General features: G+C 39.3%; 2 protein-coding genes across 12 annotated transcripts in view; one reads left to right on the forward strand and one right to left on the reverse strand.

Moving 5' to 3' along the window:
* Positions 1-292: 292 nt before the first annotated feature.
* LOC135088867 (leukocyte receptor cluster member 1-like) lies at positions 293-4014 on the forward strand. 6 transcript variants are annotated; one of them, XR_010261153.1, is made up of 5 exons: positions 293-457; positions 682-781; positions 1081-2233; positions 2765-2862; positions 3024-4014. XR_010261153.1 is itself a non-coding variant. In XM_063983927.1 (4 exons), exons 1-3 carry the CDS (start codon positions 435-437, stop codon positions 2188-2190), a joined length of 1233 nt encoding a protein of 410 aa, XP_063839997.1. In that variant the 5' UTR covers positions 293-434; the 3' UTR covers positions 2191-2233; positions 2765-4014. The 6 variants fall into 6 exon arrangements, 2 of the variants coding, with proteins under 2 accessions (XP_063839997.1, XP_063839996.1); XR_010261154.1 differs by having other exon boundaries at positions 3090-4014; XR_010261151.1 differs by having other exon boundaries at positions 1081-2862.
* Positions 2714-14214, reverse strand: part of LOC135088865 (glutamate receptor ionotropic, kainate 2-like) — a 43552-nt gene continuing 32051 nt past the window's right edge. For 3 of the 6 annotated variants that reach the window (XM_063983921.1, XM_063983920.1, XM_063983922.1), the window contains 13 exons: positions 8671-8841; positions 8333-8502; positions 8210-8248; positions 7276-8073; positions 6476-6658; positions 5742-5900; positions 5157-5245; positions 4973-5061; positions 4262-4488; positions 3664-3775; positions 3406-3556; positions 3124-3238; positions 2714-2850 (listed from right to left, as the gene is read on the reverse strand). In XM_063983921.1, the coding sequence (XP_063839991.1) occupies positions 2743-2850; positions 3124-3238; positions 3406-3556; positions 3664-3775; positions 4262-4488; positions 4973-5061; positions 5157-5245; positions 5742-5900; positions 6476-6658; positions 7276-8073; positions 8210-8248; positions 8333-8502; positions 8671-8841 (2411 nt within the window). In that variant the 3' untranslated portion in view covers positions 2714-2742. Of the gene's footprint in view, positions 2851-3123; positions 3239-3405; positions 3557-3663; positions 3776-4261; positions 4489-4972; positions 5062-5156; positions 5246-5741; positions 5901-6475; positions 6659-7275; positions 8074-8209; positions 8249-8332; positions 8503-8670; positions 8842-9395; positions 9522-14214 lie in introns of those variants that run through there. The other 3 variants (XM_063983924.1, XM_063983923.1, XM_063983925.1) reach the window with 3 other exon arrangements.

Raw genomic sequence — 14214 nt, forward strand, 5'->3', positions numbered from 1 at the left:
TATATATATATATATATATATATATATATATATATATATATATATATATATATATATATATATATATATATATATATATATATATATATATATATATATATATATATATATATATATATATATATATATATATATATATATATATATAGGCATAATGCTTGTCAGTATAACTCAACAATCTGTAATGGAGGATGTTAATAATATTTCAAGCTCTCATACTAGTACATAAAGGAATACAAAGGAAGATCAAACATCACCAAAGACATTACCCGTTACAAGGAAACTTTTAAAATTCATTAAGTTCGTAGCCTCGGAAGCTCCGACCAAGACCAAGATCCAGTATTGTTTACATGATCAGCTGAGAGAAGAGAGTAGCAGCATCTTCACCGCCTCTCTCTACGGCTGATGCTTCTTTCCCATTATAATTCAGCAAGATGAATATATTGCCAAAGAAAAGGTAAACTAACCGTGATGCTTACTGCCTCTAAGCATAAACAGTGTCAAATGATCTGAATAAGAATGCCTAGTAAAGGAAGACAGCTAGAGGGTTGTCACGTACACTAGCTGTTGTTTATTGTTGTCTTTTATATTCCTATGTTTGCTTCCTTATACTCTGGTCTGCCATAATTAAGGGAAAGGAGAGCGACCGTCAGCTCATTACCACATCCTTCCCTGTTACAGATGGCACGTCCGCACCAAGGAGAACATTGCTCGGGTGCGGCGAGATGAAGCCCAGGCAGCTGAGGAGGAAAAGCAGCGAGAACTTCGTGCAAAATTAGCGGTCAGTCATTGTGTAGTCTTGGATTGTGTGGAATTCACTTTTCTCATAAATAAGTTTATTCTTGTAGTACTATGGCATCTGTTATATTCTAGATACCAGTAGGGGATCTTGTTAAATTTTGAGACATTTTGTGTAACCATAAGGTTTATAAAAAACATCTTTGCATAACTATTCACTATAATAATCTTTATGTACTTCATTCTGTCTTTATTACTGAATGGGTTAAAACTATTGTCTACATAAATGTATTTTCACCAATGTGTGTCAATCTTTTCTCTGAATGTTTTTGTGTAATGCAGGAGCAGGAAGCTCGTACTGCTTTGCTGAGGACCCAGGCCCGACAGAAATATGGTGGAGATGGAGGACTTGATGCAACTGAACCCAAGGCACTATCAACTCGCCCTGCCACCAACACCACCAAGGCACAAGTTGCTGATATTTACACTGCAGAAGGAAACATCAACTTCTTCAAAGACTTGGAAGAGGGGAAGCAAACACAGGGGAAGAATGAGGAATATGAGAAAGAGAAGAAGGAAGAGCAGGAGAAGTATGAGAAGAAAATTGGCTATTTGACATATTTAGGCCAGGACTCCAATGAGGCTCAAGGGAAGAAGGCCTGGTATGAGGAAGCTGCAGGAAGGACAACATACAGAGGTGAGGAGGAGGAGGGAGAGATGAAAGAGGTGGGACTGAAGAGTAAAGACAAGCTGGACCCCATCCATGACATCATCAAATATGGAGGGATAAAGCCAGTCAAGAAAGTCCCAGGAATGCCAAAGCCAAAAGGAGCAAATGAAGATGTCCAGGCACTGCAAAAACAGAAACTAGAAAGTAAAAAACAAGAACAGCAAGATAAAAATGCTGTAGACAAAAAGAGGAAATACAAGCATAAGGAGAGTAAAAAGAAGAAGAAAAAGAAGTCAAAAAAGAGAAAAAGAAGTGATGATGAAGATGATGATAAAGAGAAGGGAGACAGACACAGACAGAGAGACCACAAGAGGCGAAGGGATGATAGTAGTGATGAAGACAACACCTCAAGGAAGAGGAGAAAATCAAATAGTCACAAAAGCAAATCTAGAGAAAGAGAACGAAAAAGGAGAAGACATCACAGCAGCACCACCACCACCTCAAGCACCAGTGCATATGAAAGTAGTGAAGATGAAGAAGCCATACAAGAAAAAAAAAGGAAACTGGACATTTTACGAGCAGAGAGACTGAAGCGAGAAGCTGAAGAGAGGAAAAGAGCAAATAGACTCCTAGCTGGAAAGAAGCCTGATGAAAGTGATGAACCTCCAAAACAGCCCACCATTCAGCAGAAGTACAACAGCCAGTTCAACCCTCACATTGCACGACAGAACCAGGAGCAGCAGCCAGCATTGGAAGTGGGTGTGAAGTATTGGCTTCAGTGACCCATGAGTTTGTGGTTCAGTTTGTGATGGGCACATGTTCCAGGTAGTTGTTGCAATATCATTTGTGTGCATAATAGAAGATTTTGTTGCATATTTTAACACATGTTTTTACTTAATGGTGCTTTCTATTTTTATTTATGATCTTTCTAGCTTTGAAAATATTTCATCATACTTAGTATCAGGTTGCTTACACATTTCCAACTTTTATAGTTGTAGTATCAGATAAGCATTTGATTAAAGCTTACACATTATGCATTAAAAAGTCTGTATGAGAAAAGTTGCCTCAATAAATGTATTTTTATGATACATACAGAATCTTCATTTAAGATTTTATTCCATCTTGAACATTATGACAGCCAAAGTACAACAGTAGCAACAGATGGAATTTATATCACAGGGAGTATATGCTGAGATTCAATAGCCAACAATCCACTGAAAAACTTTTTTAATAATTTCTGGATAAATACTCTCACTGCTTCCATCAGAGGTAAAGAGGCTCACTATCACAATTGCAGCAGTAACATGTTCCTTCCTTGTTTCTCGGTCCCTCAACTATGTTCCATGTGGTGCACAGCCTACACAAGCAGCGGCAAGCTCCACTGTGAAGCAAAGGAAGGAGAGAGTGCTGCCTGCAGCCAGCACATAGAAGGCACTCTGCATCTGAGAGACAATGTGAGGGAGACTATGTTGTATTTGAGAAGAAATGAGGAGTATTTAATCTGATATATATGAAAGAATATTTTGTATGCTAGAGAAAATCTAAATATAATAATATGATGACCAAAAAGAAATATCTCATAGAAAAAATGTGCCATGTTATGTACTATTTTCAGACCAGTAATGATAAAGTACTGTAAAGAACTTCATAAATCACACATCCTAATAATGTGCAACTTCAGGATTTTTTTGACACGAAAGAAATTATCACCACACCTGCGTGAGGGAGAGAGAGAGAGGATCACGCTGGCCTGTCTCTTGATTGCAGGGGGAGCTGAAGTAGTTTGACTTGATCTTGTCAATGAGGCCAAAGGAGCGAAGTTGACGCAAACTAAAATAGACCAAAAATTTCATTAACACCATGAAAAAATACAAGCAAGATAAGAACAGAAAAGAAAGTGGAAATGTTGCATGAGTAAGGACATAATGAAGGACAAAAGAATACAAAATAGGCTTCTGAATTGCCTTCCAAAGCCTTTATTTATCACAGTTACTCACGCCTGGTCAATGTGGTGCTTGTAGACAGAGTTCTGTGGATGGATCATGAGGTCAAGGTCAGTCTTCATCAGGTTTCTGGAGGTATAAAAGCGACACTTCTTCCCCCGAGCCTCAAAGTTGGCAGCCCGACCCACACCTGATGAGTAAGTGTCTGGGGGCACCATCAAACAGGTGAATGAGCAGGAAAAGAATGAAAAATATATGAACATGATTGCAAACAATGAAAATAATAAAAGGATGAATTCTGATTGTCTGTACCTATGAGGGCATACTCCCCAGCCTCCACATGGCGGAAGAAGTTCCACGTATTGAGGAAGGAGTCTTGGTAAAATTTGAAGTTGTCAGCAATGGGACGGTAACTCTCAAAATTCTGAAAATATTGTTGTTTCTCATACCACACAGTAAAATCCTGGGAATATAAAGCTTTTTATACCACACTCCAGAAATTGTGGGAATAGTACAGCTTCTAACACCACACACTCTAAAAACTACAGAAATAAAACCACACACTCAAACCACACACTCCAAAAACTATGGGAATATTAGTTTCTCATACCAAACACTAAAAACTACAGAAATATTACAGTTTCTCACACCACAATTCTAAAAGATATGGAAATATTTTTCACACCACACACTTGGACTAGAAATATTATAGTTTCTCTCACCACACACTCACCATACACACACTGAAAACATTGCTCCCTCACACCACACACTGACAAAAAACATCCAAAGAGACTCTGACATACTAAAGAAAGCTTTATAGATCAAACTCTACAAATGAACCTCAGATTAACAAACTGCTCATTGACATGACTACTAAACTAAAAAAGAAGCACACTTAGCCACACACCACAATGAAGTTATAATAAACAGTGTTCTTCCTGACAATGGGAGCAACAGAGTCCAGCCGCTCCATGAGGTCAGCAGCTGAGTCAATGGGCTGAGTGTTGCGTGGGACGGCCAGGAAGGCGATGATGGAACCCTGATAGAGAGCCACAACAGAGAGTGCCACCAGGAAGAAGAATGAGGAGAGGATACGTCCAGACCACAGGCGACTCCAGTGCCTCTCATTACTACCTGGTGAGTGAAAAAAAAAGTCATGTAGTCATTGCATATTGCAATCAAGGGATATAACAAAGATCTTAAGCAAGGAAGGAAAGACACACACAGCAAGTGAAGGAAGGAAAGACACACACAACAAAACAAGGGAGGAAAGACACACACAACAAAAGAAGAATTAAAAAAAAAAAAAAGAAGGAAAAAACACAACACAAGATCATAAGCAGGGAAGGAAAGACAGGCTGAGCTACAAACTTTCTCCCTTGTCCCTTTTTCATGTAGATCAAGTTACTAGAGAATTCAATGTGCATCTCTTGTGTAAGTATAGCCATGTATGTACTCTTCAAGATCTATGGGATTATAGAACTAAGCTTATCTTGTTTTTATCTTATGTATATTCATCATAGTTCTTGATGATGAGCTGATGCTGTAAGCAAGAACTCATTGTGTTGAGTTTTATTTTCTAGCATCTCAGTGAATGTTGACGTGATGATTTCCTTACTCTGGATAAGGAAGAGCTTGAGTACCACAGCCAAAGTTCTCCAGTAGGATGGGTGGTGATGGCTTGATGTGGTGTATATGCCTTTGGATCTGGAAAAAATGTAGTTTGTCAATTAGTACCCCTGCTTCAACCCCAGAGAAAATGGTCATAATTCTCAAGCACACACACACACACATGCACTTACCCCAATCTGGTATAGTAGTGGTAGATGCAGCCCAGTCCCCACATTGCACTGCCGGCTAAAAGTCCCACTGCCACTACAGAAGCCCACACCTATGATACAAGAGCAGTAATTCATTAGTTTAGCTTTTACTGTCCCTTTCTACCAAGTGCTGACAGGGATAAGAGTGAGTACAATGTGTGAGTGCATGGTGCTTGTCTGGGCCAGCCTGTGTGGGATTGCTAGCTTGGTATAAATAGATAGGTTCTATTAGATTTTAATAGTTGTTCTTTAATTTCCCTTGATTTTTCTTTAGGGGAGCCTCTTGAAGGGTAACAGAAGGCAATGGAAATCAACATTACTTTCCGTTTCCTTATATTATTTCTCAAAGCCTTTACCATTACCTAGTGAGGGACTGCCAGCCTGGTATATAGATAGATAGCTTTTCCATCAAGTTATTCTTCAATTTCCTTTCATCTCTTCTGAGGTGCCTCTTGAATGATAACAAAAGACAATAGTAATAAACATCATCTCACACTTCCTTACATTATTCCCCAAACTCAGTCACCTTTTACCATTGCCCACCTCACCACCAAGTCCTCCACTCACCCCAATGGAGAACACCTGCAGCAGAAGGAATGGGGGCATGAGGGGCCTCGGTGCCTGGGATATGATGATGATGCCATCCGTGCTGAACACTTCACTGAAGTCCACCACAGGAAGGCGAGTCCATGATGGGGAGAAGTCCAGGGGTGCGAGATCTGCCTCCTGAAGGGATGGAGAGTGAGACAAAGAGAATGATTAACACTTTTGCTGCTATGGTTTTTTTTGTGAACATTGAGGTCCCTGTAATAAGCTGTTTGGATGGACATAAAGATAAAAGAATATGAGGTTAATTAATTCTTTGGTAAGTTCCTGAAGTACATTTTTTTAAGAATGAAGTACTAACAATAAGTCTTTTAAAAGCTGTAGATGATTATGGGAAAGATTTACAAGCAATGAAAGGGTTAATGGGTAAATAATAACAAAGAAAAAAAGATTAATAGAAGACAAAACACAATTACACATACACACAAGTTGTTTAAAAGTTGTAGATGATCATGGTCATGGGAAGGATTTACTAGGAATGAGACAGATAGATAATAAAAAAAAAGGAATGAATAACAGAAACACATCCACAATTACACACATACACAATAAGTCTTTAAAAGCTGTAGATAGTTATTCATAAGATTTACTAGTAATGATAGTTACATAATAAAAAAAAGGAAGAATAAGAGATACATAATAAAAAAAAGAATTAATAAAATAGATGCAAAATAAGAAAAAATTAACACACACACCCGTCGAGTAAGGAACCCGACCATCCCATTCCAGGTGCCATTAATCTTTGTGCCCCAGTCATTGGTGGTGGTGACAAGGGAGGTGAAGTTGAGGTGGTGTTGCAGGTCCCTCAGTAGCTGTGCGATGTACCCTCCTGCTGCATCGATCCGTCCGCTGGAATGTGGCTCGAATACTCCGGGTTTCTAGAAAGGGATGGTTGTTTTTTCTTTCTTTCATCATCTTTTCTCTTGTGCATCTTGTTTTTTCTTTCTTTCATAATTTTTTCTCTTGTGCATCATCAAGTTAACCCTCTCACTACAATGGTTGTCCTTTATTAACCTTCCAAGCAGTGTAAAAATGGTTTGCATGGACATGAGAGAAAAGAGAGAAAATAGAAGGTTAATTTTGAGTTTTTGCACTACAGAAATATTCATGACAGCTTGATAAAAAAAAAAGTCATAAGTTATAGGTATTGATGGGGAGAATTTGTTTACCAGTGAATGGGTTAAAGAAAGTAGATGATAATAAAAAAAAAAAGTGAAAGGAAACTAAGTGCATTATTTCTTAAAAGATAGTTTTCCTTTGGTGAAATACAAGGGATGGTTATGTATTTTCTCTCATCCTCCTCTTCCCATCTATGCATCATAAAGTTAAAGAAAGTAAATGATAATGTAAAAAAAAAGAAAAAAGTGAAAGGAAACTAAATGCATTGTTTTTTTAAAGGATCAATTTGTTTTTGCATAAATACAAATGAATAAATAAATAAATAAATAAATAAATCTTTACATAAAGAACAAAGTAAATCACCAAGCATGCTCACATGAAGGGTGGTGAGGGTGAGGACTCTCCCACCGAAGTAAGGAGCAGGGGAAGCTTGGAGGGGCCCATTCAGAACCAACTCCTGGGCAGGGGTCCAATATCCTTGCTCCCTGAAGGAGGCACTGCCATCACTACTGTACACGGCCATCAGGAGCTCAATGGTGACCTTACCTGAAGTCAAGGAAGTTCTTGCAATCTGCTGAAAGGCTTCTATAAGTCTCTTAGGTTTGTCTTCTTGTGCAAGACTTCTATCTTCATTGGTGGCATATGTATCTTCAAAGAACATGGTTTTTGTATTTCTCTCAGCTCCAGCCAGTGATTCAAGGCCTCTTCCTTTGGCTGCAACCATTGTATTTCCCTGCAACACTGCCTTAGAGTTTCCTTCTGGCTCAAGACTTCCACCAGTAGCATTTCTTGTGAACAAATCTGTACTTTGTTCTTCAGCTCTGACCCTGAAATCAAGAGCTCCTCCAGTTTCTCTGTGTTGGTGGAATGCTGTTTTAATGTGTTTTCCACCTAAATCCACTGCCTCCAGTTTTCCCCCCTCTAAATACCAGTCTTCCATGCGATCTTCCACTCCTAGAAGTCCAACACCATCCTCATTCTCATTTCTTATTCGTCTTCGTGTCTTTCCCTGCCAGTGCATATGTCTAGTGGTGCTTCTGCTGAGAGGGAGAGATGATGGATGAGTGACTCTCTGAAGCAAAAGGAAGTGCAGCTGCTCTGGTAGACGATGCATCAAAGCCTCCTGGAAGTTCCAGTTCTTGTTCTGGGTTGAGACAAACACCCACTGCGTTGCCTGCAGGAGAGGGCAGATGTGTGAGTAGAGAAAGAATGCTGGAGAGAGAGAGAGAGAGAGAGAGAGAGAGAGAGAGAGAGAGAGAGAGAGAGAGAGAGAGAGAGAGAGAGAGAGAGAGAGAGAGAGAGAGACTTACCTGCTTGCCGATGTTATTTACAGCTGTCTTCTTTTGAATCTGAAAAAAAAAGAAAAAAATAATGTGATAAAGACGATAAGTATCACAGTTTATCACCACCACCACCACCATCACTACACATACCATGCCAAGCCAGCCCTGCAGCCACAGCCTGGGCCCCACTAGGACATGCGTGGCTCTGGTCTGATAGGTAGTGTGCTCCAGAAGTGACCGCCAGGCTGGTGTGGTCCAGACGGTAAGGGCCACCCCTCCCTCTTCACCTCCTGACACCATAGCCCTTATAAAGTTAATGTCTAGGGGAAGAAGATGATCTAATGAAAGTGGTAAGACTCAGTAATCAGGGAAGATATTTTGAGGCACCAAAATATCAAACAACCATTACTACTATCACTACTACTACCGTTAACAACTTTGCCATTACAACCACCATCATAACAACAACAACAACAACCAGCACTAACCAGGCCCGCCATGAAAACACACATGTACGTGGCCACTCGCTCTTCGTCTAGCCTCGGGGAGCGAAGACAACACGTGGCCCGTTGCTCTCCCCATCTCCCTCCCTACGCCACTGACTCTAGGCTCTACTCTCTCATCCTGGGGCTTACTCACTGCCTCGAGGGACACGCCAGCTGGGGAGATAAGGGGTAAGTGAGATAAAATTGGGAGATAAAAGGTAAAAAAAAGATGTGAAATTGGGAGTGTTTCTTTATATATTATATATTTATAGTGATGCAGACGAGTGTGGTGAAATTGGGAGATTAATATAGTGTTTCTCTACGTATTATAAATGTATGGTAATGCTTAAGTATGACTGGAAAATCAAGCATGTTATTTTTCTATATAGGAAATATTTACGATGTTCATGGAGACATATTGAGAAATTAATCTGCTATTTCTTGACAATGGAGACATCGAGAAGCAATATCGGAAGATTAATTGATTTTTTTTACAAGGGAGAGATTTACGGGGATGGCATGAAAGAAAGAATGGGAAAATTTATATATTTCTTGATACGAGATAAAATTTTAAAGATTTACTTTTGTAAGGATGGCCGGAAATTTAAGGATGAATTTTATGTCCATCAACAGAATAATAAAGAAGACATTGATGGTGATGAAGGATGACATAACATATCAAGAGTCAGACAGGTAAGTAGACAGCTGAATAAGGACTATAATCTTACCAAAACAGACAGTAAGAAAAAATACCACTGCCAACATCTGCAATAATAATAATAATAATAATAATAATAATAATAATAATAATAATAATAATAATAATAATAATGATAATGAAAATGGTCAGACTGAAAAAGAAGGAAACAAACGAAACGAAAAAGAAGATAAAAGAAAGAGGGGAAATAAATGAGGATTCCTTTATATATTTCAGCCAAACTTAGATAAAATGTAAAAATAATGTTAGTTCTATATCAAGGCCTGGAAATACACAAGACAACACAGAGAATGGAAGTATTAGCACTGTTGCCTGCACCGTGTTCGCCAGACGAGTGAGTGACGAGATAAGACAACCGATGATAAGTACCACGCAAAAATACCATGCGCAGAACACACACACACACACACACACGCAAGTTTACGAGCAAGAAGGATCAATTTGCACATGGGTGTCTTTAAAATTTCACATATATCAGCTGATGCGTTCATGTATATTTGCGTTCTCATCACTCGCGGCTAGAAAGAAAAAAAAAAGAAAGAAAAGAAAAAAGAAAAGGAAAAGAAAAAAACAGAAAGAAATATAAAAAGAGCCACAAATGACGAAGGAAGTGATAAAAGATGCAATTCCTAAGTGTAAACACGAGAAGCAAAATGAGAGTAAACAAAATAAACACTTGGTGGAATTTTTCATGAGAGAGAGAGAGAGAGAGAGAGAGAGAGAGGGTACACGAACGCATCAACACTTCATCCCAGGTGCAGTGTCAGGTAATTTCGCTCACCTGTCCACACCTGAGCATTACCTAGGCATCTAATATTAACATCTCTTCCAGGTAACTTCCCCCTTTAACCTCTCACTCACCTCTCCCTCTCCCGTTTTCTATGTTTTCTTTTTTTCATATAATCATAACCTATTTTATTTTGTTTTCTCGTTTTCTTTTCCTGATTCTTTGCTCAATTTCTCGTTTCTGTTTCTCTGTTCCTGTCTTTATTTTTTCTCTCTTGTCATGTATATTCTCTTTTTCATCCTTGTTCTTCTCTTCTCTACATCTTCCTCTCTTCTTTCCTTGTCTCTCGTCATGCATAATTATTTTTAAAGCCGTGTATGTGTGTGTGTGTGTGTGTGTGTGTGTGTGTGTGTAAGTTTGCCCAGAGACACTCTTACAACTATTTCAGAAACTATATTCACGAGGAACCTGAGAATAAAAGAAGCAGGAAAATACTTCGGAAAGAAATAAACATTCTTACAACTATTTCAGAATCATGAGAAATTTGAGGATAAAGAAACATGAAAATACTGCGGGAAAAAAAGACAAAACACTACTAATGAATTATCTTGAAAAGTTAAACTCGCTCACAGAATCTGGCGGTTCCTTTGGCACCAAGCGGGCGTCTGAGGGTGCTAGATTTTTTAAAAAGGTCAAATGAGCTTCTTGAGGTTAAGCAGGCGAGGTAACGAGAGAGAGAGAGAGAGAGAGAGAATATTTATGAATCCAAAGCGCTAATACTGCTCGAGTGCTACTTTGGTATGCGTTCTACATAGTCAACGTGATCTACAAGAGTCAAATTCTAGTTTGGTATGCGATCTACATGTTTCATTTATTTATTATGGATTAAATAAAACATTCTAAATATACATATATTTATTGAAAAAGAATTACCATTTTTATATATACATTTATATTAGAAAATAATATTTTATACATTATTAAAAAAATCAAAATGAAGCAAATTTGAAACGTTTACTAATCTTTTCGGTGAATCGAACGAACATCAATAAATAGATCTTCAGATATTTTTTTTCTTTTTTTCTCATGCGCCAGTATGGGATCCAAGACAGACGTGGGAAAAGATGTCTAGAGAAAGAAGGAGTCGGTAGAATAGACAACAGAGGAGTCTTCTCATTAGGGCTGCATTAAGGTTGAAGAGTAAAGTGTGCACAGGAGAGAAGAGCTGGAGACAGACTGGCCGGTAAACATTAAAGAAGTGGAGCAGTGGACGCATCAGTAGTTATGAAACAAAGATGCAGTGAGACATACTTAGAGGCAGAGGTAATACTTGAATTACAAATATTTTTACAATTACATAACAGCGCAAATGAAAAGGTTCTCAGTGCGTCTTCCAAACGAAATGTGGAAATTTAAGAAACTAACACCATTTCACGTTGATGAATCTCCCGAAATTATACGATATGTGTTAGAAAAAAAGTATCGAGCTGGACTTTTTACCATAAAGTACGTGTACTGCTGGATGTGTTATCATATGAGTTATGTACTACGTATATAAGAAGAAACAATGGTAACGAATTTGATGTTAAGATAATTAAATAAATAAATAAATAAATAACGATGATTACGATGCGCGTGCCGAAGATAACGATATGATTCTAGTTTCCACGATAACGATGCGATTCCACGATAACGATGCGATTCCACGATAACGATGCGATTCCACGATAACGATGCGATTCCACGATAACGATGCGATTCCACGATAACGATGCGATTCCACGATAACGATGCGATTCCACGATAACGATGCGATTCCACGATAACGATACGATTCCACGATAACGATACGATTCCACGATAACGATGCGATTCCACGATAACGATGCGATTCCACGATAACGATGCGATTCCACGATAACGATGCGATTCCACGATAACGATACGAGTTTCCACGATAACAATGCGAGTTTCCACGATAACGATGCGATTCCACGATAACGATGCGATTCCACGATAACGATGCGAGTTTCCACGATAACGATGCGATTGATTCCACGATAACGATGCGATTCCACGATAACGATGCGATTGATTCCACGATAACGATGCGATTCCACGATAACGATGCGATTGATTCCACGATAACGATGCGATTCCACGATAACGATGCGAGTTTCCACGATAACGATGCGATTCCAGACACTGAAGTCTGCCTACCTACATAGGTACCAGGACAAACCCTTCCTCCCCAAGGGTCCACCCCAGTCCCTGGGTGTGAGGGCAGTGACGATGCAACCTTGCCGCGCCTCACACGGGTCGCCATGAGCAATGACCCACCACACACCACTCCCCAACCACTGTCATGAAGTGAGCCCTTTTCTCCCCTAAAGGACCCCTCGTACTGCCAGTGTCTGGTGCATGGTGCACAGCGTGCCCTCGTTCATGGCGAGTTGTTCAGCCCGGTGTCATCATAATCAAAGGACCCGTACACACCCTCCACCAGACTCTATGGAAAGAGCCCTTACTCCCCATAAGGACTCCCCCCTCCCGGCAACATCTGGTGAATGGTAGACATTGATCCCCTGCTTATGGCGACCCCTTGCCTAGTGTAAGGCGCTGCAAGTGGACGACTACTATTGAAGCTTGAGGCCGCAAAGGAAAAGAAGGACCTGCTGCCAGTTCTCTGCCTTGGGCCCCAGGCCGGACCCGACAGCCACCTTCTTCCCCAGTACGGCGCCCAAGGCCATCACAGCCCTCAACGAATTTTGGCCGAAAGTTCTCAAACGTCATTTAAATTTTGATCTAAATATAAAATCGTCGATGGTAAATGAAAAATGGCTTTGGTTTGAAAGTGTGCAAGAGTCGGCTGATCAATGAAACAAGGTGAGGCAGCTTTGCTCCGGAGTATTTAGAGTGTACCTTGCTTGTTTGCTGCCCGTGAATATGCGCACGTTCGTGTGTGACTGGATAAAAACAGTAACCCAGTGGTAGTGCCTAGTTAATGGGGAACTTTACAAAATTAGATACATTTCTGGATAGGGAGGATGAGTGGATGTAGGTCTGCATGTCTTTTACAAGAACTGCCACCTGTAGAACTACTTTTTTCTTTTGATAGATGCTATTATGCTCTTTAAAAATCAAGAAGTAGATCGTCAGTTTTTTCTCATCACACGCCAGCTGAAACAATCAAGGTGTGACAGGAAGGTTGTTTCTTTTACTCCTCTCATTTTCAAAATGCGAACTTTTCAATCTAGCCAGCTGCTTTCAATTGCCTGAGTGCTGCAGTGTTTGGTTCAGCATAATGTCGCTGATGATTGACAGGTAAATGATTGTGATTTAAAAGATCTAAATTAGAATATGCTGGCCATTCGTCACAATGAATAACAGAATTTTCCGCAATTTCTCTTTGAATTATGGATTCCAGTGATTTCTTCTTTGTACGTAAAAATAGCGGCAATCTTCATCTTTCTTCAGTCCGAACACCCAGGGACCATCAATTTGTCTTCCATGGTTTCGGTTGTTTTCTACTTTGATTCTGGAACAAGATCTTGGAGCATTCTACCTCTGTTGTATTTTCGGCGTTCCGCGAACCGCGCTTTGTCAATTTGCGCTGGCTCGTCTTTAATGCTTACCATTTTTCCACGATTGTTAACAGAAACAATTTGTGAGCAAACCTCACGACACATATTAAACTAATCACAGATTGCTTCGGTACCTCTACCTATCAACTCATGCACCAAATCATATGAGATATCTTGAATAATAATAAAAAAAAACGCATATATATATATATATATATATATATATATATATATATATATATATATATATATATATATATATATATATATATATATATATATATATATATATATAAACATCCAAAATTTGGCATAGAGAAAGCTTGCAAACTACTGTTAAATGCAACTGCCTTCGTCTCGTCTGTGATCTCATTGTAAAACTCTTTAGCTGACATCTTCACGGTTCTTTAGATATTCAGATATCAATAAGTAGGTTAAATCACGGAAGAGAGCGCAGGTCGGCTATCGAGTCTATGGCGGAATGAAATGTGGTGTTGCCACATGGACCTTGTCACGAC

This window comes from Scylla paramamosain, chromosome 32, assembly GCF_035594125.1.
Source record: "Scylla paramamosain isolate STU-SP2022 chromosome 32, ASM3559412v1, whole genome shotgun sequence".
Lineage (NCBI taxonomy): Eukaryota > Metazoa > Arthropoda > Malacostraca > Decapoda > Portunidae > Scylla > Scylla paramamosain.

Excerpts from the sequence above, each read along its gene's own strand:
- LOC135088867 (XM_063983926.1), top strand. The coding sequence starts at position 435 with ATGAATATATTGCCAAAGAAAAG. Across the intron at positions 458-681 it reads AATATATTGCCAAAGAAAAG|ATGGCACGTCCGCACCAAGG; the intron begins GTAAACTAACCG and ends TCCCTGTTACAG. Across the intron at positions 782-1,080 it reads AACTTCGTGCAAAATTAGCG|GAGCAGGAAGCTCGTACTGC; the intron begins GTCAGTCATTGT and ends TGTGTAATGCAG.